The sequence below is a fragment of the Panicum hallii genome, chromosome 7 (assembly GCF_002211085.1).
Source record: "Panicum hallii strain FIL2 chromosome 7, PHallii_v3.1, whole genome shotgun sequence".
In the NCBI taxonomy this organism is placed as follows: domain Eukaryota; kingdom Viridiplantae; phylum Streptophyta; class Magnoliopsida; order Poales; family Poaceae; genus Panicum; species Panicum hallii.
In genome coordinates this window covers 46980575-47005767 of record NC_038048.1, presented here as the reverse complement: position 1 = coordinate 47005767, position 25193 = coordinate 46980575, and the positions used below count along the sequence as shown (strand labels likewise).

Genomic DNA, 25193 nt, shown 5'->3' with positions numbered 1-25193 from the left:
GGAGTGAGCTAAATATTTTGGATTCTCGTAACTTAGTTTGAGATCATGCACATGTTTGAGTGCTGTAGAAGAAACTATTTTGAAAAATCTACTAGAATTAGTAGGAGTGTGATTTTAAAAGTAATTTGAATCTCTTCTTACTTGCTTGAGACTATTGTTTCCATTGTTGATTGCTGGCTAGTCTCAAGTTAAGTAAGCCTCTCACATCACTAGATCTCCTCTATCAAAACTCAATCTTATTCTCTTTGGAATCCTTCACAGTTTTAGGGGGAGCCGGATACTCCGGACATACGTCCGGATACTCCGGATATCCGGATACTCCGGACATTCGTCCGGATACTCCGGATGGTAAAACCATCTTATTTATATACCGCGAGGGGGTCGGTCAAAACGGTTCTATCTCCTATTTTTCACCTCCACCGCGCCTCTCCTCCTCTCCTCTGTCTCCCACTCGCCCAAGGGGAGATTTCCACCATCTTTTCGCGTAAGGTTTGCGAATAGTTGAAGGGGGTGCTTCATCTCATCCGGAATCTCCGGGGAACGCTTTGGATTTGGAGTTTCCCGCGCTTTCCTCTTCATTAAGGTATTCAAACTTCAAATCGCCCGATCTCTCAATGTAGTGGTCAAAACTAGATATCCTTTGGGGCATTATCTTCCCTCATGTGCAGCAGCTTGTGCCCCAAATTTCATTCAAATCCCATGGGCAAATCTCTAGATTCCATGAAAGTAGGGTTTCCATGTCGATGCCCGGAGACTCCGGATTTGCTGTCCGGATACTCCGGACTGTCCGGAGTATCCGGACATATATCCGGACTCTCCGGATTCTAGAGTTTCAGCCTATCTGTCTCATTCCTATTTCGTCTAGCTGTTCCTAATCGATATATCCTATATTCAGGCTATGGGACGTGAGCGTGCACCTGCTTCTTCCGGCTAGAGACGGCAAAAACGCCGTCACGATCCCCAAATCCAAGAGGAGGAAGTTTCACCTCCAAGTCCTCCTCCAAGAGAACTTCGTCCTCGCCACCGTCCGGGCAAAGAGCCTGCAGGAAGCAGCTCACATGCCCGTCCACCTCGTCAAGCTCCATATATGATGCCAAGCATGGCAGTGCCTCCTCCTTCTCGGGCAAATCCATCAAGACGGGGAATTGCTTGGGATATCTGCCCTCGCACTCCTCCTCGTCTTCAAGTTGAATATCCATAAGATCAACGCCAATATCCTAGGTGTCCAAAGCTTCATCGTTCTCAAATCCTCACTGAGTTTACTACTACTATGGGGAGGAATTATTTCAAGCAGACTGTGGCACTTACGGATGCACGCAAGGAGGACGTTTACAAGTATGAGAAGGCTGAAAACTTGGAAAGGAGATTTTGGTGTCAGTTGCATCAAGATTTCTACTCCTCTGTTGTCATGCGCAAGGGCAAAGCTCCCATTGTTCCTTGCAAGTATGTTGATTGGGAATATTTTGAGAGGATGAATGACCCATTCTTCAATCAAGCTATTGCAAAGTGCAAGGAATTTGGTCTTTATGACATCATGGGATTTCGGTATGATTGGAATGAGGAGATTCTTGCTCAGTTTCACTCCTCTCTATATTATGATGCTAGGCAAGTTGCCTTCTTTTGGACTACCGAGGGAGTGAAGTATGGAGTCGATTACATGACATTCTCAAGACTCCTTGGACTTGGCTCAGAGGATGAGAAGAGGGATCCCATTCATGTGGAACATCAGTTAAAGCCAAGTCAATTACCGGCTCTTTTCTACAACCCTATTCTAGCGGAAGCCGGCAATGCAAGCACTCTCCAACCATTCTACTACACCATGAACCAATTTTTCCGTGCCACTATTGATGCAAAGGATGGTGATGCCACTGCTCTTAGGTACTTTGCGCAATCTCCTTGCCCGTGTCATGCCCGGTGGGCGACCTTTCTCCATTATGGATTTCATTTGGAATGAGTTAAGGAGGACGATGAATGATCCCCAAAAGTTTCTACCATCTGCTCCTTACATTATGTATATGATTGAGAGGGTCACCAAGGTCACCTTTCCCAAGGATTGCAAACACGCTGCCCTACATCTTCGTCCTCGATCCGGTGATGCACCACATGCCCCTCCTCTTCATGCCGGTGCAACAAGGAACCCAAGGTTTGATCCAGCTCCATCTTATGCGGGTCCATCTTCCTCTCGTCGTGGTCATCATGATTCATTCATCAAGAGAGCTCTTAAGAGCATTTTCTGCATGTGCAAGACTGCAACTCACGAGATTAATGAAAACCGCCGTGACATTATTGAGATTAAGAGTCACTTGGGGCTTCCGGCGGATCCATATCATGAGTTGCCCGAGTTTGATGATCCATTTGCCGAATGGGATGCTGCGGATGAGGCCGCCACTGCTGCTGCTCATGCTCCTCTTCCTCGCCCACGTCAGCGCACCCGTGCCCCTACACGATCCCGTCGCTCTCCTCCTCGTGGCCAAGAGATTTTTGATGAAGAGGAAGAGACCGAGGAAGAAGCACCTCCAAACTACCGCGAGATCCCCGATTCGGATGAAGATGAGGATACCTCCGATGAGGATGCCCAAGATGATGATGAGTAGAAGACTTTCTTGCCATTTTTCATTTCCTTTTTGGCACTTGATGACAAAGGGGGAGTGAAAATGTCATTTATGTACTCATTTGGGCTATGTATCAACTTTATGCGTTTCTTTTGAACAATTATTCATGTAAGGACCATGTGGTGTGAGGAACTTTGTAATGTGTGCTACTCTGTGATTTACTAGTTTGCAGTTTGTTTTTAAGGATGAGCTGATAGTGTGATCTTAATTTGATTATGATGCAAGTTTATTGTTTCTGAGTTCTGACCTGATGGTCCGGATACTCCGGATATTATTCCGGATACTCCGGACACATGGTCCGGAGTCTCCGGATTGAAACCCGGAGTCTCCGGATTGCCTTGATCGAAGACTAGTGATTCTTGATTATATGACATGTCTTTTGCATCACACACTCTTCAGCACACACATGCTCACCCCACTGTAGAATGTATAAAGAGCTTCCATATCTTTTTCTAAATATGCCAATCTTGACTTTAGAGAAGTCAATTTGAAACTCAAATTCATGGCATACATTAAGGGGGAGCTCTTTACATGCTTAAGATTACATTTTTATGGTTATCAAATGAGATACATGTGAGTTGTCATCAATCACCAAAAAGGGGGAGATTGAAAGATATCTAGGCCCCTAAGTGGGTTTTGGTGATATATGACAAAGCACATGTATATTTAATCGTGTCATTAAGCATGTGTGCAGGTGCTAATGGTGATTGAGCAAAGCTTTAGAGAAGCGTGAGCCCTCAAAAAGGATATGAAAAGCGGCGTCCTCAAGAGTTTTTAAAGATTAGATTTTATGTTTGAAAATTGAGTATAGGAAACGCCGTACTATCAAGGGGAACTGTGATCCACTAGTGTAGACATGGTAGTTGTGCTCAAGAGAACCCACAGAAATCATAAAGAAACCATCTCAACACTAAAAAGGGGTCTTAAATGTGAAATTCAGTGACAAACCCGGAGTGTCCGGGTCCTAGTCCGGAATGTCCGGACAGATTGTCCGGAGTATCCGGACGTATACCCGGAGTGTCCGGGTTACTGTTTCCGGTCTGCAAAACAAGTTTGGTCCGGAGTCTCCGGACCCATATGTCCGGAGTATCCGGACAAATACCCGGAGTTTCCGGGTACCGCTCTCCCAACGGCTAGTTTCTGGGAGAGGGGGTATAAATACTCCCATACCCCCTCTCACTCTCTCCCTCTCTTGCTCATTTTCGACCAGAACTGCAGAAAACCAAAAGAGAGCTCTCTCACTCCCCATTTGCTCCATTCTTGAGTGATTTTCGTTGGGGTTTGAAGTAAGATTGTGCAAGTAAGCTTTGATTTCATCTCTTGAGCACATCAATCCAAGTCTAGCCCGTGGATTCTAGTTTATTACTCTTGGAGCTCCAAGCTCCTAGACGGCTAGGCGTCGCTTGTGATTGCGTGATTGATTTGTGAGCATCACAGCTGGTTTGTAATCCTCATTCCTCTCCGAGGAATTCATAGTAAGTTACCCTAGGGTTTGAGCGTTGGTCTCACCCTTGGGAGAGGAGCATAGGAGTTCTTGAGCACCGTCTCTTGAATTCTTCCTCAACGGAGACGTAGCTCCTTTGGGAGTGAACTTCGGGAAACAAATTCTGTGTCATTCTCATATTTCTACCTCATGCTTGTGATTATTTGCTTGTGAGACTAACCTTTTAGGGTTTGAGGCCGATCTACTTTTGTACAAGTCTCACGAGAAAGAAAACTGGTGAGAAACACTTCAGAGGTACCCCTAGTTCATCTAAATTTACCTGATCCAATTTACAGCATCTACAACAGTGATTAGTAGCACGTTTTTTCATACCCGGATAGTCCGGACACTATATCCGGAAACTCCGGACTCTATATCCGGAGTATCCGGACATATATCCGGAGTATCCGGATTCCTGTGTTGCTAACCGTGTTGAAAGTGTTTTAAGTTGCAGATTAGCCTATTCACCCCCCCTCTAGGCATCTTGAGGTCCTTTCACAATGATCTCAATGTGTTGAACCAGTCTCCACTATTTTTTGATGCACTAAAGGGAGAAGCCCCTCAAGTTCATTTTTCAATCAATGGTAATGAGTATAACATAGGTTACTATCTTGCTGATGGTATATACCCAGAATGGGCTGCCTTCATAAAAACTATACCGGTTCCCCAAGCTGAGAAGCATAAGGTTTTTGCCAAGCAGCAGGAAGGGGCAAGAAAAGATGTGGAGCGTGCTTTCGGGGTACTGCAGTCACGTTTTACCATTGTTCGTCGGCCTGCACGATTGTGGAAGCGCAAGAGTGTTGGGAGAATCATGTTAGCCTGTGTGATTCTCCACAATATGATAGTGGAAGATGAGAAAGAAAAGGCGACCATCCACATTGACTTGAATGAGAGTCCAGGGGCATCATTTGCTCTACCTCCTGAAGTGAATGTTGGTGGCAATTTGTGCTTCGCTGATGTGCTACGTAGAAAAGCTGCTCTCCATTCACGTCCGCAGCATACCCAACTGAAAAATGATCTCATTGAGCACATATGGCATAGGTTTAGAAATAGGCATCATAATTAATCTTGGTATAATACTACTGCACATTTCTATTTTTTCCAATTAACATTTCATCAACATGTTTTCTTACAAACATCTGATATTTCAGAACCTTGCCATGATGTGATCATTGCTGGCTAATGGTGTTCCTTATAGGTATACATTCTCTATTAGAGTTTGTTTTGTTCATTCATCGAAGATTTTTATTTCAGGTTTATTCATTTTTCCACTTTTCAACTTGCAGTGTTGCTACTGAACTGCTGATACAAAACAACTTGGCTGCTCCTTTCTACCGAAGATCCAAGCATGGTTGTGACTTTATCGTCGTCGTTTAGATCAATAACCAGTGACTTTTGTAATACTTATTGTTAGTGTTATGGTGATATCTGTCATCATGTTATCTACTAGTTAATAAGAATTATGTTTTTATTCATGTGTTTGGTATATCCCAATGGTCCCTGGATAAGCATGTGTGGTTTCTGTATTGTGTTGATTCATATATGGCCATAAAGATCTTGATCACATCAGATTGTATGTACATGCCTACATTACGTGCTTGCTCTTAAATGCGATGACTCTCTTAGCCAACCAAATAGCCAACTCTATTATAAGGACCGGCTGTGTCCAAGGCTCAATGTGACGTGGCTATTACATTCCGCCGGCAGCTGGCTAAACCATTAGCCATGCTCTCGTGGAACGTCGGTTCTGAGTCGTTAACTCGGTACGGTGTCACCGCAGATGGACGACCGATCGCATTTGTTTACTTAGTCAAGGAATTTTAGCTGTATGTACAACGTAACTCTGCTGTAAATTACTGGACATTCGTGTCCGAGACGATCGGCGGCTTCGGCCTCCAAAATAAACAACGCGCGAAAGACCAAAAGAGAGCAAGAGTGCAATGCAGCTAGTCTTCCTGATGACCAGATGGCAGGCAGATGAGGCCAAGATCGACAAAAAAAAGCTACTCACTATAACCGTTCGAACCTGTCGTCTGCGCGGACAAAAGTCCAAACACACCTGTCGCCGACCCCCGGCCGGCGTCTCAAAGACCGGGGGGAAAGGCTGGCCTTTTCCTCCAAGCCGTAGCGGCCCGCGCAGGAGCTGCAGGGCTGCGCCGCACTTGCATGGCTTAGCTTGAAACTGCCGAACCGCCGCCGTGGCGTCCGGAAGACCGGAACCATCACTGCTCTAGCTGTTGTTGTTTTCAGCGCATCGTACCCTTTCCACCTCACTCCCTACTGTCACGACAACCAGGCCTTCATATTTATTTGGACCTGCGCCTGGGCATGGAGAGGTGATTTAGATCAGTTCGACCTCCTGCAGACCGTCTCCAGTTGTTACGCGGCTTTGCCTTTGTGCGGTGTGCCTCGTGTTGCTCAAACTCTCTACCATGGCGGCGGCGTCCGGCCGGGATCGTTGTGCTGGTGCGTGTGCGTTCCTTCTCCTACTGCTTGGTCTGGGCGTCGCCGCAGGCGCAGAAACTACTGAGGCCATCGCCGCTGTTGATCCCAACCAGGAGCGTCGGATACTACTACTCCGTGCTTGCTACTCTTTGTCTTTTACAGGGTCTCTTTCAGGCATGGAAGGATCACGCAAACCTGGCACTCGATGTGCAGTAAACAGTTGAACACTGTACTGCGAATCCCTTCGCTGTGGAGTTGCAGCGTATGTCTCGATCAGAACTCTGATGAAAGTAAGGATGCTTTTGCGCAGGTGCCGTGGAGTCCTGCTCCTGCACCGTCCCCCATGAACCCGATCGGTAAGTCCACTTTATCCCTACCTAATCAACTGCTCTTCGTTTTTTTTTTACTTTCCGTATAACAAGAGAACGAACGATTAAGAGGTGATGCATCATTACTGACCAATGAGTACACAGTGCTTTAGATTCAGAGACCTTTCTGCTATCTCTTCAGCACGGTAGTAGATCAGCATTTTCCCCTGGCAAATACTCCGATCTGGCTCACTGGATTCACGTCTCTGTCTGTCTTCAGACTGCCGGAGCGCGTGCGCGTCGCGGTGCGCGCTGTCGTCGCGGCCGAACCTGTGCAACAGGGCGTGCGGGTCCTGCTGCGCGCGCTGCAACTGCGTGCCGCCGGGCACCTCCGGGAACTACCACATGTGCCCCTGCTACGCCGCCATCACCACCCGCGGCGGCCGCCCCAAGTGCCCCTGACGCCGGCCGGCCGCCGGTGACGAACAAGAACAAGAACGACTCTCTTGTGTACTAGCTACTAGCTAGTCGTGCGCAACGTGTGTACGACGAACAATAATGTTACCATGGATGGTTTATGTGCATCATGCACGCTATGAATGCCCTGCCGGCCGGCCAGTTTCTTGCTTGGTTCATGTTGTTTCTTCTTCTTCTTCTTCGTGCATGGCTGGGGAGGCGCGGTCAGGTGCGACGACCGTGGCGAGTACTCCTACACGCGAGCGAGAGAGCGAGATGATGGCCGAGAGAATCGGATCCGACGCGAACTCCTCCTGCTAACCGCAACCCCCGGCATAGGTGTCACTCTGACCAAACGACCCTTGCCCCGGCGAAACCGCTTGAGGGGAACTTGGGACGACGACCGTGCGTCCCAACTGACAGCGGGTCCCAGCACCCTAAGCCCCCGGCCTCAAACGCGCGCTCGACCGCACACAGCCACACGCACGGCGCGGGAGATCCATCGAGGAGAGAACCGTCGACAGGCCGGAGAGAAACCGCCGCGGCACAAGCTGACCGACTCCCTCCGGCGATGGCGAGGAGGAGGGAGGACGAGGACGAGGACGAGGACGAGGCGTTGGAGTCGGTGGAGCGGGTGTTCGAGGGGCGGGCGGTGCCCGGGTGGCGGGAGCAGGTGACGCTGCGGGCGCTGGCGGTGAGCGCGCTCCTGGGCGCCATGTTCAGCGTCATCGTCATGAAGCTGAACCTCACCACCGGGATCATCCCCTCGCTCAACGTCTCCGCGGGGCTCCTCGGCTTCTTCCTCCTCACGTCCTGGACCAAGCTGCTCGACAAGGCCGGCGTCGCCAGCGTCCGCCCCTTCACCCGCCAGGAGAACACCGTCGTGCAGACATGCGTCGTCGCCTGCTCCGGCATCGCGTTCAGTGGTAGGCACTTGCGCGATCGCCGGTCGGTTTCGACGGCATTACACCCCCCAACCCCCCCCCCCCCCCCCCCCACCCCCCACAATCAATTCCATATCCATCTCTTTGATCAGTTCATGATGAAGACGGCAAAACCGCATCGCATGGCTGTTGGATTGGGTGCTCTACATTTCACCGTGGGCCGGCCATTCCGGGTTTTCTGGACCTTCTGTCCTTCTTTCAGGCCCAGTTAGGTCCGGTTGTGTTCGTCTTCAACTAATTTATCTGTCATACGCGATGCAATTTAAATGCATTTCCACAAATTGATTTGAAACTGGATGATATAGTTTTTCCACGTTCAACTGAAAAGTAGAAAAGTCCAAGGAAAACAAAAAGGTTCATAAAATGAAAATAATTCACGAATCGAATGGGACCCTGCAGTTCGTTCCTTTTCGGTGTCGACAGTAGCAGAGTAGCTTGCTCTGTTGGGCGTCACTGGTTTCAGTCCCTTCCCACTCGAATCAATGGAGGATTGATGATCTGCCAATTCTACAGGCGGGTTTGGGAGTTACATGTTCGGGATGAGCGAGAGGATCAGCGAGCAGTCGGGGGAAACCTTGGACGAGCACAACATCAAGAACCCCGCCTTGGGCTGGATGATCGGGTTCCTCTTCATCGTCAGCTTCCTCGGCCTCTTCTCTGTGGTGCCCCTCAGGAAGGTAACGCACATTCGTCAGCGTAACTCTGACTGACACCGCAATTCTTTTTTCCTTCCTTCCCATCATGGTTGATTATGCATGTAATGGTGCTTGCTGTGTTCAGATAATGATCATCGATTACAAGCTCATCTACCCGAGTGGCACTGCCACCGCCCACCTCATCAACAGCTTCCACACTCCCCAGGGCGCCAAGCTTGCTAAGTATGCAGACGACTAATCTCTGATGCAGAGGAGACTGTATCGATCTCTGTAAGACTGTAACTACTGTGGCTGTCCTCACGAATGCCTGTGTCGTCTGAACTGATTGCCGCAGGAGGCAGGTCAAGACGCTGGGGAAATTCTTCGCCGGCAGCTTCACATGGGGCTTCTTCCAGTGGTTCTACACCGCCGGCGAGGGCTGCGGCTTCATGGCCTTCCCGACGATGGGCCTCGAGGCCTACAGACAGAAGTAAGCAAGCAAGTGTTCGCATTTGGCAACTGAATTCTCGGTGCTTCAGTTAGCCAGCGTGGATGCACGGTACTATGCTGTTGGTTGCTTGCAGGTTCTTCTTCGACTTCTCGGCGACGTACGTCGGCGTCGGGATGATCTGCCCTTACCTCGTGAACGCCTCCGTCCTGCTGGGAGGAGTGGTCTCGTGGGGCATCATGTGGCCGCTCATCGAGCAGAAGAAGGGCGACTGGTACCCCGCCAACCTGAAACCCAGCAGCCTCCGTGGCATCGTCGGCTACCGGGTGCGTGCCTGCCATCGTGTTCTTGCTTGCAGGTCTCTTCAATTCGTCGTCGGTATGTAACTGACTGATCGATCGAAAAAATATTATCATGCAGGTGTTCGTCTCCATCGCGCTGATCCTGGGCGACGGCCTGTACAACTTCCTCAAGGTGATGACGAAGACGGTGAGCGCGCTGGTGGTGCAGGTGCGCCGGATGATGTCGGAGCCGACGCTCCCGATCTCGGGCGGCGACGACATGGCGTTCCAGACGGCGGAGGAGACGTTCGACGACAAGCGGCGCACGGAGCTGTTCCTCAAGGACCAGATCCCCAACACGCTGGCGGTGAGCGCGTACGTGGTGATCGCCGTGGTGTCCATCGCGACGGTGCCGCACATCTTCCACCAGCTCAAGTGGTACCACGTGGCGGTCTCGTACGTGATCGCGCCCGTGCTGGCCTTCTGCAACGCGTACGGGTGCGGGCTCACGGACTGGTCCCTGGCGACGACGTACGGCAAGCTGGCCATCTTCACGGTGGGCGCCTGGGCGGGCGCGTCGGAGGGGGGCATCATCGCGGGTCTGGCGGCGTGCGGCGTGATGATCGGCATCGTCTCCACGGCCTCGGACCTGACCCAGGACTTCAAGACGGGGTACATGACGCTGGCGTCGCCGCGTTCCATGTTCGTGAGCCAGGTGATCGGCACGGCGATGGGGTGCGTGATCGCGCCGTCGGTGTTCTGGCTCTTCTACAACGCGTTCCGCGACATCGGCATGCCGGGGTCGGAGTACCCGTCCCCGAATGCGCTGGTGTACCGGAACATGGCGATCCTGGGCGTGCAGGGGCTGGGGTCCCTGCCCCGGCACTGCCTGGACCTGTGCATCGCCTTCTTCGTGGCGGCCATCGCCATCAACCTGGCGCGCGACCTCGCGGGGCCCCGGGCGGCGGCGTACATCCCGCTGCCGATGGCCATGGCCATCCCCTTCTACCTCGGCCCCTACTTCGGCATCGACATGTGCATCGGCAGCCTGGTGCGGCTGGCGTGGGACCGGGTGGACCCGGCGCGGGCCAAGGCGTTCGCGCCGCCCGTGGCGTCGGGGCTCATCTGCGGCGACGGGATCTGGACGCTGCCGCAGTCGGTGCTGGCGCTCGCCGGCGTGAAGCCGCCCATATGCATGAAGTTCCTGTCGCGCAGCGCCAACGTCGAGGTCGACGCGTTCCTGCACGGCATGAAGCACTGACGTACGGATAGCAACATAGGCCATGCATGGTCTTGTTCGCTTTAGATTCAGAAGATGCTTTCGATGTGCCTGCCAACGTACAGGTGCACACTGCTGCTGCATAAATAGCTGCAAGGAAGGAAGGGAAGCGAGCGATGGAGCAGTAAATAGCAAGTGCTGAATTTGGGGAGGTGAAGTTTAGTGAGGCAGCTCTGACGAAGCTGAGCTTCAGCTTCTGAACCGTGAAGTCTGAAGTGCCCTTTTTGTAGTAAGGAGAATTCGGTGCCCTTTTCCGGCTAGCTGTGGATGTGGTGTGCGCTTGCATCGCATGAATGGATGGATGGATCTCTGAATCCCTCCCTGCCATGGTTCTTGCTGCTGCTGCAGCAGCATTGCAAACCAGTTTTAGTAGCAGCCATGCCATGTAGATAGTAGCCTCATGCGGGCAGCAGCAGCAGTAGGGATATTAGGATAATACAGCGAGGCGGAGGGAGGATCGGAATATCTGGTATGCCCCGTGGGAGATCTGGTTGGTCCCCTCAGCCTCAGCTTCACCCCCGGGGCAGGAAGGCTCTGGATCTGCACAGCCCAGAGTGGGTCAGGTCAGGTCAGGTCAGGTCAGGGCCAGGCCTCCCCTCCCCTCTCCGCCTCCGCCTCCGCCTCCGCCCCCGCCCATCATTGCGAATCATGTGATCCATATAACTCGCTCGCTCGCCGCTGCACACTCGCGTCGCAGGCCGCCGGCCGGCCAGCCTGCATGCCGAGCTGCATGTCAGCAAGCAGGTGGAGCAGATCAGCAGCAGATGCCATTGCCAATGCATGCCCTGGCCATCACGATCACGAAGCGAGCAGCATGGAGCGACGACTGGGAGGGAATTCCCTCGCTTTCAGAGCCCGGCTGCCGCTGCTGCTGCAGTGCAGAATGCAGAGAGGCCCAGGCTCGCATGCAGCAGCGGCCGCCGCCGTGCACGGTGCAGGCAGGCCGGCAGAGCAGAGGCAGGGTAAATGAAACGAAATGAAATCGCTCGGAGTCGGACAGCGCAGCGCAGATGGGCGTGATTTCATGGTTTGTTGGGATGGGAGGGGAATCGCATGGCTTTTTGTGGGGATTATTTTTAGCCTTTGGGATGTGCTGCCAACCTTTTGCTGCTTTTTCCCTGCCCTGTCCCTCAGATCTCTTTTCCCCCTGCGCGAGCGTGATTTCCTCCACCTGCCGTGCCCATGGACACCAGCAGCAGGAGAGGACGCCATGCCATGCACTGCACTGCACTGCCCTGTGCCTGGGGCTGGGGCTCCTCCTCAAGGCCAGCCACAGCCAGGGAGTCATGCATCAATGCTGCATGGCTGCGTGCTGCTGCAGCGGCGAGTGAAATGAAATCGCTCTCGCTTCTCCCTCCCGGTGTGCCTTCAACGCGGCCGTGAGTAATTGAACTGCGCCTCATGCTAAATTCTGCAGGTGCTGGAACTGGAAATTACTACTACTGTCAAGGTCTGGCAGGGAGCTCCCAGCCCGTTTCTGTTCGGCGAAATATATTATATATATTTAGTAAAAAAATGCAAGTTTTTGTTTCCAGTTGTGTTCTTCTGAACGGACAAGTACGGGCCTGTCAGGTCCAGATTACGGCAGGCGAGCGCAGATCTATCGGAGTTTTGAATTTTGAACATGGTGTTTGCAAGGCCACAGATGCTGCTGAATTGTGCCCTGCGGGCACGAATTGTATAGTATATGTTGCGCGCTGGAAACAAAGCCGTCAGGGCGTTTCAGTTCTCGTCGGAGGAGTGCCTGCAGAACAAGAGTCTGAAGCGAATTGTGATGTGAAACAAAAATCTGAAAACTGCTTCAGCCAAACCTTCTGAGGCGAATTGTGACGTGAGTCTTCATGCGGGACGTCGTGGCGCAGCGATTCCTCGCAATTGAAACTTCCCTGGTACTCTGAATTCTTCCAGATTAATCTTTCGTAACAACCAAATTATCACTAGCCTAGAAAGAGAATTCTTCCAGATTAATTTTTGCTGAATTTTTCATAAACAGCACGGCACTGAGCAAATTATCACTAGACTAGAAAGAGAATTGCTCCACACCAAATTTAGTTTGGAAAGATGGTAAATTCGGCTAAGCAATAGAAACAAACAAAGCAAAAATTGTGCAAGATCCAGGGGAGCCAACACCCAAGCAATGAAATCTGCACTGAATTGCACCTAAACAAGCATCCGAGAAGGCGAAATTCAGAAGGCCAGAGCCATCCCATACCTGAACTCAACCAACTTAAAGCCTCGGCATGACTCTCCAACCACAGAAGACAATTTGCGCCGCAATTCTCCTCCAGGCGCGAGGGAATTCGTGCGTGCAAGAAGCACCTGATGGCTGGAGATCTCACGAGCAGCGGAATTCCCTGGATTCTCACAGAATTACCCCCCAGAGACCCAGAAACCACCCAAATTCGGAGCAAGGATACACAATTCCCTCGCGCAAGAACCCGAATCGACAGAATTCTCCTCTAGAAGAACACGAGAGGCCGCAGCATGGTTTCCATGGGCTTTCTTGAACCATCAACAGGTAGAGCCGCCCTTTGGCGAGCCGATAGCTCGGCAATTCAATTCACGGGGGTAAGAGAATTGCTGGGGGGAGTTTGCGTTCATCCGACATGCCCCCACGAGTTCACAGTTCAAGAAAGCCTGTGGAAAGCATGCCCGCGCACCTTTTTCTTCCATCATCCCTTCCCCGTCCGGCGAGGAGGGGTCGACACACAGACCACAATTCTCCGCCTCGTCGCCATCGACTCCACAGCGACCGCCGAAAGAGAAAGAGAGGGAGGGCTACTGCTACCATGGAGAGAGATAGACTGCGAAAGGGGATGCCGGATGCAGCAGAGGTGGTTGAGAGCGAGGTGTAGAGAGAGAGAGAGAGAGAGAGAGAGAGAGAGAGTGAGGAGAGAGTTGCTTTGGAGTGAGAGCAACGGCCCACAGGGGCGGGGGGATATAAATAGCTGGGGGGAAGTAACCAACCGGGCGGGTGGTGGCAGCAGCCAGCACAGAGAGAGAGAGAGAGAGAGAGAGGCAGCAGGACAGCAGCCAGAGCCACGGGCCGCCGGTACCGAGCCGTAGCCGGTAGCCCTCCCTCACCCTCCTCGCAGTCCTCTCCTCGGCTCCCCTCCGCTCCCCTCACGGATGGATGGGCAGGGCTCATGGTCATGGCGGAGCGGAGGCAGGCCGGCCAGCCCACGCGCCCCCTCCTTTTCCGTGCGCCTGCCGGCACCGCAGCGCCGCACCGGGGAGAATATTTAACCCGACACGTCCCCATCCGGCAGCCATCCTACCACCCCGCCATTGATCTGATGATTTCCATTCGATCTCGTGGCGCTGCCATTTTTTATCCTCGTAAAAAACGAAAGGAATACTGTTTCTGTTTGGTAGAGACAGACCGAGACGAAGGAACTGCAGTGCCAGGCCAGCTGCATCTATCCATCTCTCTCCCGATCACATCGCACCCACCTACTGGCCACTGCTTGTCCCACCCTGCCGGAGAGCCAGCCAGCCAGCCAGCCCTACCGGCTTAGGCGAGGATTCCGGGCAGGCCGGCCCGCCCCGGATTAAAATCCCCCTCCCCCCCTGGTCCAGGCCGATCCGCGCTGCAAGGGCTAGCGATCTAGCCCCTGGTGTACTCTAGCGATCTAGCTGCCCGATCGCCGCGTTGGCTGGCAGCTTGCACCTCGCCATGAATCGACCGGACCGGCAAGTGAATTCGCGAGGCCATCACCGGCGTTTACTTCGCCGCATCAGGGATTCAGGGTCGAGCGCGTGACGCTCGTGGCAGGACGGCCGCGCTGCCAGCCGGAGTCGCCGGCGACACCGCACACATACCTGCCGCTTATCTTGGGCTCGACGCGATCACGCGAGACGTGATCTGCTACCAAATCGCGGCCTCTTTATCTGCGCGCGCGGCCGCCTAGCGGGTGGGTAGCGGCCCATCCATGCCCCCCGCCGCGCATTATTGCTCGAATCGGGGAGCTCGTTCGTACCTACGTATCTCCCGAGATGGGCGACGCCGATCTCGCTCCAATCGGAGGAGCGCCATGACTGGCCGGCCATTGCAAGAACTGGGAAAGGAACGCATGCAATTACCAACCGCCACTTGCAGGCGAGCAAGCAGATCGACACCACCACCACCAACCACGAGCAGGCAGGAAGGCACATATGCTCCTTCCATTCTTCCAAAAGCAATTAAAAAGAGGCTTTGTTCTGTTGCTCCAGTTGTCCATCCAAGGTGCAGAGAGAAAAAAAAAACCCAAGCTTGTCGTGCGCATTAGTGGCCACCGCCTCGGTGTCGCGTCCATGTGCCGCCTGCCCGGCCGGCTCCGCTAGCCATCGGACAATACGCTCCAAGTTTTTCTAACCCATCTTGAATGGGCTGTGCCCTCACTTTGCTCGTCATGCCCATGTGTTTGCTGCATACACAAACCTCTTCATCTTTCCTCAAAGATGAGCATCGATACGTCTTCAGTTCAGAGCGGAGCCCAATCAGAATGGGTTCCGGCAGCACAGTAATAACCCTGTGCGTGTTGATGCAAGGCTCGCTCATGTACTAGGCGCTAAGTTTAAAGAAGATCTGGACCACAAGTACTGCCAGGGAAATGGATCGGACATGCCCTCCTGTTCTATTCTGTGAGAGTGGGGAAATTTTCTTGGGGGGCGAAGTCGCTGTTTGAACAGAGCTTTTCAACATGGGGGAAGTACACTTTTAATCTGCCGCTGCCATGGCTGGCCATGAGGTCCGGTGAATACTTGGCAGTGGCAGCAGATACACCAGCTCTCGATCTCCTTCCCGCCCCGTTCCCGGTGGAGGTCGCCATCATGAGCATATGACACCACCATGCCATGCATGCAACATCCGCCCGGTGATTGGTTAGCAAAGCTTGCTGCTGCAAGGATATCATTGTCGTCGCGGAAAGACGCGAATGATGGATGGCCATTGGTCAGCCTGTCGGGACAAAAAAGAAAAGAAAAGAAAAAATGTGTGCTTTCACAGTCAGACAGCAAACCAGCACTACAGGATTCCCGTGGCATTGTGCATCAGGTAACGATGCACATCAAAATTAAGCACACATGAAGTTACACATGTCTAGTATTTCCGATCTTGCCTCGAGACTTGAGAGCTTTGCCAACAACAGTGCCATAGAATACCGGCAAAAGATTTGGGAGTTTGTTACAGCAGGCAGGCAGCGCCCAGTTCGTTCCAACCTGACGGCAAGTGCACGGCACCAACAGCTTATCAGTAGCATGGCCATTTAAGGTTAAGGCCCAGAGCACAGCATGCAGTGAGCAGCAGCAGGAGGCAGGCAGCAACCACACACACAGGCATGGCGCATTCCATGAGGTTCGCCAGGCAGGCACACGCGTGAGTGAAAGAGAAAAGGCAGGCGCAGGCGGCGATCGACGCCGGCCGGCCGGCCCCAGCTGCGGTACGCCAATTCACGGCACCGATCGGAAAGCGGATTTCTGTTGGATCTGAAGCCGATTGGCGGCCAGCCAGCATTATTGTTTATTCCCCGCGGGGCGGAGGGTGAGCCAGCCAGCCAGCCAGGGGGACGCCATGTGCCATTCGTGAATCTCTGAGCTGTAAAGACGAGGGGGCCGGCCGGGCCGCCTCCTCGCGCCATGGACAGTGCAAGTGCAAGCCGCGCGACACATACAAGAAAGATTCACATGAGACGACAGGCACGGATGGCTTTTGCTGCATTCCTCGTGTGCTCGATGGATCGCCGCCGAATTACTCCCTCCCCTCCGTTCACAGATGTTTCCAAACTATCTCAAATTTAACCATCGGTACATCATAGCAGAGTAGCAGTATACTTTGCTGCCGGCGAGTGCCGCGGCAGCGCAGCGCGGGGAGCACATGGCATCGTGCACGCCGAGGTCCGGCCGGCCAGCCAGCCTTGCCTGTTCCTCTCGCTCCCCGCCCGGCTTTTGTTTTGCCGTTTACCTGTTGACTTGGCAAACGCGGACGGGTCGTCGTCGAGTTGCTAATCTTTTTTTAGGGAACGTCGAATTACATGCGCATCGCACAGTGACCAACCAAAGCAAAACGACAATTACATGTAGTATGGGTTAAACTAGGAGGTGTGCACGGAATCGCAGCGTGTCCCCTCCTCAGTCAATCGAGCTGCTAGGAATAGGAACAGACCTGTGTGCAAGTTGCATGGAGGCAGATGAGGGCGTAACTAACTAGCCAGCAGCACATGCTATGTGGCTGCAGGAACAGAGCGGATTAGCTAGCTCACTGGACACGGAGAGATCTGTCATGTGTTCCCCTCATCAGGAAGGGGTGTTCCGGGGGCACGCGAGGACACCCAATCAGCCGGAACGGAGCAATCTCGCTTGCGATCCAAGGAAAGCATGTGGAGGAGGAACTGAAAATTCTCCAGTGCCGGCCGGCAAAGATGGATGCGCCATGGTTGGTCTCCATGAACGGCCGGCGCGAGATCAGATTACAGTGGAATTATTCAGGCCTGTCGTTGAAGAAAAGAAAGCCTGTGGAGGAGAGCAAGCGCCGACGGCTTCGTGCCGTGGATTGCGTTTGCGTAGCCGAAGCCGGGGAACCCGCGGGGAAGAAAGAGGAGCTGATGCTGATTCCGGGAGGGTTGCCGTTGCCGTTGCCGTTGCCGGCCGGCGGCCCGCACGTGTGGGCGCCAGCCTCGCTTCGCGGCTTCCCTGGAGCGTGTTCCCGGACTCGCTGCCTGCCGTCAGGATCACCCCACCAACCAGACCTAGGATAAGGATCGGACGGTGGTACAGCGCCGTATGGCCGGAAACGCATTCCGGGAAAGCCGGGTCTGCCCCGCCCCCACACGACGTGACAGAGCAGTGGGCCCCGGAGAAGCCTTGATACGTGCTGGGATTTGTTTGCTGCTACCAAAAGGACACGAACTGCAGCCGCAGACTGCAAACCTGGTAAACCTGATATCACAATAATTTAGTGAACTGATGGCATCAATGCAGCTTGGTTAGTTGCAGAGTCGGAAGAACCATTCAACCAGCTGAGGCATTCAGGCTCTGAAATTCTAATCAGCTTTATCAAAATCCCCTGCCGTTTGCCCTCCTCCCCGCACTTCACGGGCAAAAGGGACGCGTGTCCATTCCTCGCGAGCCCTGGACATTTTGCATAAACACCCTCCAATTTTATAAACATCACAACTGAGGCATTCAGGCTTCCCGCACTTGCACGTGCTAGCCCAGTAGCTCCCACGCGACGACGGCTGCCGCCTTCTTCGGGGCGTACTCTTCCAAAATCCTACGTTTTTCATGGCTTCCTCTTCACCGCCGTCCATGGCTCCGCTCCCTTGCGTCTGTGTCCCCGCGGATAATATTCCACGAGATCAATGCAGGTGGGCTCTGTTGAAAGAGTCATGTAACTCTAGTATATTTCGGTTAGGATGCAGGATAACAATTAATCATGTATTAGCCGAGAGTCAGCTTGCTGTTGTAGATTAAGTCTAGATCAGTTAGCGTATATCTAGATTTGCTGTTGAGTATATCTCTTGTAACAAACTCTCGGCTGACCTTATCAGGTTGTTATCCTAGCGCCTATGTAAGCCACCTGAGGGGCTGTCACCGAAAAGCTTTCCAAGGCAAATCATGTCCTCTGGAAGGCCCAAGTGCAGTCTGCCATGCAAGGTGCTCACCTGCTGGGCCATCTCACCGGAGCAACCAAGGCGCCGGCGGAGGAGATCATCGACAAGGAAGGGAAGAAGGCTCCGAACCCGGAGTTTGAAGAATGGGAGGCTAAGGATCAGCAGATCCTAAGCTTCATCCTAGCATCGCTTGGGAAAGATATCCTGGCGCACGTCGCCACCGCGCAGACGGCGCATGAAGTCTGGAGGTCCATCGAGGCCATGTTTGCATCGCAAACCCGTGCCCGCGTTGTCAATCTTCGCATCGCTCTTGCCACAACCAAGAAAAGTAACCTGTCCATTACAGATTACTACACTAAGATGAAGGGTTTTGGCGATGAGATGGCAGCAGCAGGGCGTCCACTTGATGAAGGAGAACTCGTCGAGTACATCATCACCGGCTTGAACAGCGAATATGAGTCGCTCGTGTCGGCCCTGGTCACCAGGGTTGAACCCATCGGCATGGAGGAGTTGTACTCCCAGATGCTGAACTTTGAGACCCGTATGGATCTCACGTATGGAGGCAGCGATCACAGCTCAGCCAACTGGGCTGGGCGTGGAGGCCGCGGAGGTGCCAAGGGCACTGGTCGTGGTGGCTGGGCCCGGGGCTTTGTCCCTGGTCGTGGCCGCGGTGGCAATCAAGGCAGCACCAACCCGCGCCAAGGAGGAGGCTACCCCAACAAACGCCAGTACAACAAGAAGAAGCCGATCCCAACCTGCCAAGTCTGCTTCAAGAGGGGCCACACCGCAACTGAGTGTTGGCATCGTTTCGAAGAAGATTACACCCCAGAGGAGAAGCATGTCGCTGCTGCCGCGACGTATACATATGGTGTTGACACCAATTGGTATACTGATACCGGTGCAACTGACCAGTGACTGGTGAATTGGAAAAGCTCCACGTCAAGGACAAGTACAAGGGTGGCGATCAGATCCATACTGCCAGTGGTTCAGGTATGGGCATTAGTCACATTGGTCATACTACCGTTCACACCCCTAGTCGTAACATTCATCTTAATAATGTCCTATACGTCCCTGAAGCAAAGAAAAATCTAGTCTCTGTGCATCGCCTTACTACTGACAACTCTGTATTTCTTGAATTTCACCTTGAATTTTTCTTGGTAAAGGATCAAGCCACGAAGAACACGCTCCTTAGAGGGAACTGCCGCAAGGGGCTCTATCCCCTGCCTGCATCTATGATGCCCACAATAAAGCAAGCCAACGGTGTCACCAAATTATATTTGTCTCGGTGGCACGGTCGTCTTGGTCATCCCTCTTCTTTCATTGTTAAGCAAGTTGTCAGTAGGAATAATCTCCCGTGCTTAGACATGTCTTCCAGTGAGTCGGTCTGTAATGCATGTCAACAAGCAAAGAGTCATCAATTACCATACTCTAGGTCTTTGAGTGCATCTCATTTTCCTCTAGAGCTTGTGTATTCTGATGTCTGGGGTAAAGCTCCAGAATCTGTTGGGAGCAAACAATATTATGTTAGCTTCATTGATGATTACAGTAAATTTACCTGGATTTATCTGTTGCGATATAAATCTGAGGTCTTTCAGAAATTCCATGAGTTTCAGGCAATGGTTGAGAAACAATTTGATAGAAAAATTCTCACCATGCAAACTGATTGGGGGGGTGAATATCAAGCACTTCATTCTTTTTTTACCAAGATTGGTATTGTGCATCATGTTTCCTGTCCTCACACCCATCAACAAAATGGGTCGGCCGAACGAAAGCATCATCACATAGTTGAAGTAGGGCTATCTCTGTTGGCTCATGCATCTATGCCATTAAAATTTTGGGATGAAGCATTCCTTGCTGCCACCTATTTAATCAATCGGATCCCTAGCAAAGTTATCGACAACACTACACCTCTTAAGCGTTTGTTTCATCAAAAACCAGATTATAGTTTCCTTCGAACTTTTGGTTGTGCTTGTTGGCCCCATCTTAGGCCATACAACACAAGGAAACTAGAGTTCCGTTCAAAGCAGTGCGTCTTTCTTGGTGTTAGTGATATGCACAAAGGCTATAAATGTCTTGATATTACCTCTGGCCGAGTTTATATATCTAGGGATGTTATTTTTTATGAAACTGTATTTCCATTTAGCACTCTTCATGCTAATGCTGGTGCACGGCTCCAATCTGAGATTACCCATCTACCATCCTTTCTTCTAAATCCAGGATATGGGGGTGACGTAGTAGATCATGTGGTTACTGGCTCTCCTGAATGTGCTAATCGTTTGCATGAAGTTTGCAGTGAAAATCCAGGTCAAAACGGTGCAAATTCTGCATCAGATCATGCAGCAACGGGGGAGAATGCAGGCGCTGAACACGAGGAGAATCCGCCTGCTGATCTCCCTGCTCCTCTGCAACTTCCGGCGACAGCATTCAGATCGGGATCGGCGCCAATCATTGCTGATTCGCCGACCAGCGAGCCAGAAGCGGCCGTGTGCCCGACCATTCCACCGGCAAATCCAGGAGTCGAATCAGGTGCTGCCACACCGGCTGTGGAACTTGTGGCTGCTACATTGGCTGTCAAACCAGAGAACGTACAACGTCCACGTACCCGTCTACAAGATGGTATACGAAGACCAAAGGTATATACTGATGGTACTATTAAATATGGCTGTTTTACCTCATCTGGTGAACCTTATAATGTTGAAGAAGCCTTGAGTCATAAAGATTGGAAAGCTGCTATGAATAGTGAATATGATGCATTGATGAAAAATAAAACCTGGCACCTTGTTCCACCTTTAAAAGGGAGAAATGTTATAGGATGTAAATGGGTGTACAAGGTCAAGAGAAAAGGCTGATGGGAGTTTAGATAGATATAAAGCTAGATTGGTAGCAAAAGGGTTCAAGCAACGCTATGGCATAGACTATGAAGATACATTTAGTCCGGTTGTTAAAGCTGCCACTATTAGAATTATTCTCTCTATTGCTATCTCGAAACAATGGAGTATGCGACAGTTAGATGTTCAGAATACTTTCTTGCATGGTCTGCTGGAGGAAGAAGTGTACATGGAACAACCTTCAGGATCTGTTGATACAACCAGACCTAATTATGTGTGCAAACTTGATAAAGCTCTATATGGGTTAAAACAAGATCCAAGGGCTTGGTATTCTAGGCTAAGTACTAAGCTTATCTCTCTTGGTTTTCGAGCATCCAAAGCTGACACATCACTGTTTCTCTACAGTAAAGGCAGTATAACTGTGTTTGTTCTCGTTTATGTTGATGACATCATAGTGGTCAATTCTATAGAGAAGGCAACGACAACATTATTGCAGGATCTCAAGGAAGATTTTGCGTTGAAAGATTTGGGTGATCTTCATTACTTCTTGGGAATAGAGGTAAATAAGGTGAATGATGGCATAGTTTTAACTCAAGAAAAATTTGCATCAGATTTGCTAAAGAAAGTTGGTATGTCAGATTGTAAACCGGTCAGTACTCCTCTATCTACCGGTAAAAAGCTGTCTTTATATGAAGGGTCGCTGTTAGGGCCAAGTAATGAATCACAATACAGAAGTATAGTAGGTGCTTTGCAATATTTGACTTTAACTAGACCTGATATTGCATTCTCGGTTAACAAAGTTTGTCAATTCTTGCATGCTCCTACTACTGTTCATTGGGCAGCAGTCAAAAGAATTTTGAGATATATAAAACAGTGTGTGCAGCTGGGACTTAAGATACAAAGGTCAGATTCAACCTTAGTAAGTGCCTTTTTAGATGCTGATTGGGCTGGTTGTGTGGATGATAGAAAATCAACCGGAGGATTTGCTGTCTTTCTTGGAGCTAACCTTGTGTCATGGAGTGCAAGAAAACAAGTAACAGTCTCACGCTCAAGTAGTGAATCAGAATACAAAGCAATAGCTAATGCTACAGCAGAGATTATGTGGATACAGACATTACTCAAGGAGATGAGAGTGCCATGTCCACAAGCCGCAAAGTTATGGTGTGATAATATAGGTGCTAAATATTTATCTGCTAACCCTGTTTTTCATGCCAGGACAAAATACATTGAAGTTGACTATCACTTTGTAAGGGAAAGAGTTTTAAATAAACTCTTAGTAATTGATTTTGTTCGCTCTAGAGATCAAGTTGCTGATGGCTTCACGAAGGCACCGTCAGTTCGACTTTTGGAGAATTTCAAGGTCAATCTTAACCTAAGCTCGGTTAGGATTGAGGGAGGCTGTTGAAAGAGTCATGTAACTCTAGTATATTTCGGTTAGGATGCAGGATAACAATTAATCATGTGTTAGCCGAGAGTCAGCTTGCTGTTGTAGATTAAGTATTAGCGCATATCTAGATTTGTTGTTGAGTATATCTCTTGTAATAAACTCTCGGCTGACCTTATCAGGTTATTATTCCAGCGTCTATGTAAGCCACCTGAGGAGCCGTTCCTGATATCAATCTATTGACACGCGTACACCAGAGACCCGAGTTTGGGCTCGGTGCTTCCACCGTAGACGCCCCTAATTTCACAGGCTCAGCACGGCATCCACGGGTGGGCGACATCCACAACCAGCGCTCTGCGCGCTCAAGGGGAGGCGGGAGCCCAGGAAGTGGAGAGATCTCAGCGACCTAGGGCGGCAGTAAATCTCTATGCCTTCACCGTCAGCACACACAGCGCAATCTCCCCATGTAAGCAGATCCCCTTTCCGCTCGACCCCTCTCAAATCAGAGGGGACAGTCTCCGCCCTCATCTTTTGTACTGATTAGTGCTTGTTAGATTCTTAGCAGTTGGTATGCTCATCTTTGTTGGTCTATAGCGATAGCTAATACTTCTTGGCTTTACTGCTTTAGTTCTAGCTGCAGCTCGTCCAGCTTGCTTCTTCTATCTAAAAATAGTGTTACATAATTGACAGGGATTTTGGTTTTAACAAAAGAAATATTTTAAAAAGGTCTGTTTCGATTGCTCAATTGTTGCTACATCAACTAATGGCAGTACGGATGAGATGCATACCGAGTGAAATTTTCTCCTTCCCAGTAGCAACTCTTCTGTTTATTTGGCCAAGCAAAAGGAAACATGACGAATGGCAGTAATTCAGACAATATCAAGTTTGTGACGTATCTCCAATTACATGTGTTTTTGTTGCCTTGCATATGCACAACAGGTTTGGTTGAAGCCTTGAAGGTAATGTGGTGTGGAATTTTCTTACAATCCATATTTTGATTCGTAATTTTGGTAATGCTCTGCAATGGTGTGGTGGTTGTGTAATGCTTGAATAAGTTCAGTGTTAGCTACCTTTGCAAGGATCATCCTATTGGTCCAGGTTGATAAATTTGTACATGTGACCTTTACTTCCAGACTATTATGCTTAAAGTCAGAGATTGTAAAAGAAAAGCAGAACTGCTATTTTGGCTGTCTCAAAACCATAATAGCAAAAATGGCTCTTTGATCTAAACCTGAAGTTATTTTTTTGATATATGGATGTACCACTTACAACTAGATTCAAGCTATTGTAATGACCACTGATGCTTCTATGGATTTAAAATAGAGGAGATAATTATAATTGTCACCAGTTCTTTATAGCATTAGTAACAGAAAAAAATAATCGTGTCTTTGACTATTTGCTCCTTTAGAACAGTGATTGGCTTCTGCTAAGCATAGGTCTTGTTCGTGTTGAGGGTGAGGTGAGATCTGAATTTCACGAAGCTCCTTAGCTTTATCTAATTCTTATTCAATTTCCCCATGGATAAAATGTTATTGTACTTTAGTAGATAATCTTATCAATAATCTTAGTAGATAAGCTTATAGATAATTTTTCCTCCTATATTCTCAGATTGAGTGAAATGATGTTATATGTCCTTGACAAAGTTTTTAGGTCTTAGTACAATGATACTTGCCTTTCTATTTATTTCTATTATGGTGTCTTATTATCAGTGTAACAAGTATTCCACCATGATGTTGCTTTCAGTTAAAAAGGTTTTAGTTGTAAGTTACATGATGATCCCAATCACATTGCCTGACAATGGACAAACAGTAACGCTTGACCAATGCACTATATCTGGTAGTAGCCGTGTTGGGCCAGCGGCAACATAGTGGTGTTGCCGTGGTTTTTCTGATGCATTTTTTGGGCCAGTGGAGTAATGGACAATGGCGAGGTTTGTCAAACATGTGGTGGCTGGATCCTGATGGTGATGACAGAGCTGCTGCTTCCTGATGAGTGATGACAGATCGAGCTGCCGCTGATCAGGGTCTCTGATGGAGGGGTACTTCAGCCTGACGGTGAATGGGTACATGGACAGATATGCAGTGAGATTGGGAGGATGCCTGGTGTGCTTGAAGCTGCCACCAGTTTGTGCTGTTTCTTTCGCTGATGTATTTAGCTTCTAAGACAATAGATATATAGTTAGGTTGTTGTGGGAAGATAAATCGTTGCTGGGGTTTCAGACCTGTTTTTGTTTTGATTTGCTGCGCAGAGTGGTTTGCTAGGTGTTGTTTTGCTTGGGCGTAAGATGATGTAAAACTTTTATATCCTGTTGCAAGGCATGATGGGCAAGAAAATTTGTCTCTTGAAGAACTCTAATAAAAAAACTACAAATAAGCACACCTTACATAGACGGTGGCGGGGAGCAGGAGACCTGCCTCCTGCTCTCCGCCGCCGCCGCTAGTAGGCTAAAAAGGCAGAGGCCCCAGGGAAGAACCAGATAGGCCGCTCGGGTCGAGTTGCAT

At 50.5% G+C, this 25193-nt stretch overlaps 2 protein-coding genes and 1 long non-coding RNA gene across 4 annotated transcripts; all 3 read left to right on the top strand.

Annotated features, from left to right (window-relative positions):
* The first annotated feature begins 6450 nt into the window (after positions 1 to 6450).
* On the top strand, positions 6451 to 7422 carry LOC112901402 (gibberellin-regulated protein 11-like). The gene is made up of 3 exons (XM_025970312.1): positions 6451 to 6659; positions 6848 to 6896; positions 7129 to 7422. Exons 1-3 carry the CDS (start codon positions 6528 to 6530, stop codon positions 7308 to 7310), a joined length of 363 nt encoding a protein of 120 aa, XP_025826097.1. The 5' UTR covers positions 6451 to 6527; the 3' UTR covers positions 7311 to 7422.
* A 453-nt stretch (positions 7423 to 7875) lies between these two features.
* On the top strand, positions 7876 to 10873 carry LOC112900909 (probable metal-nicotianamine transporter YSL10). The gene is made up of 6 exons (XM_025969683.1): positions 7876 to 8230; positions 8762 to 8925; positions 9029 to 9126; positions 9239 to 9373; positions 9468 to 9657; positions 9752 to 10873. The coding sequence occupies exons 1-6, from the start codon at positions 7876 to 7878 to the stop codon at positions 10871 to 10873; spliced, it is 2064 nt and encodes a 687-aa protein (XP_025825468.1).
* A 12069-nt stretch (positions 10874 to 22942) lies between these two features.
* Positions 22943 to 25034, top strand: LOC112898946. 2 transcript variants are annotated; one of them, XR_003229954.1, is made up of 2 exons: positions 22943 to 23158; positions 23505 to 25034. It is a non-coding gene; the product is annotated as an uncharacterized LOC112898946 (long non-coding RNA). The 2 variants fall into 2 exon arrangements; XR_003229953.1 differs by having other exon boundaries at positions 23383 to 25034.
* Positions 25035 to 25193: the final 159 nt, after the last annotated feature.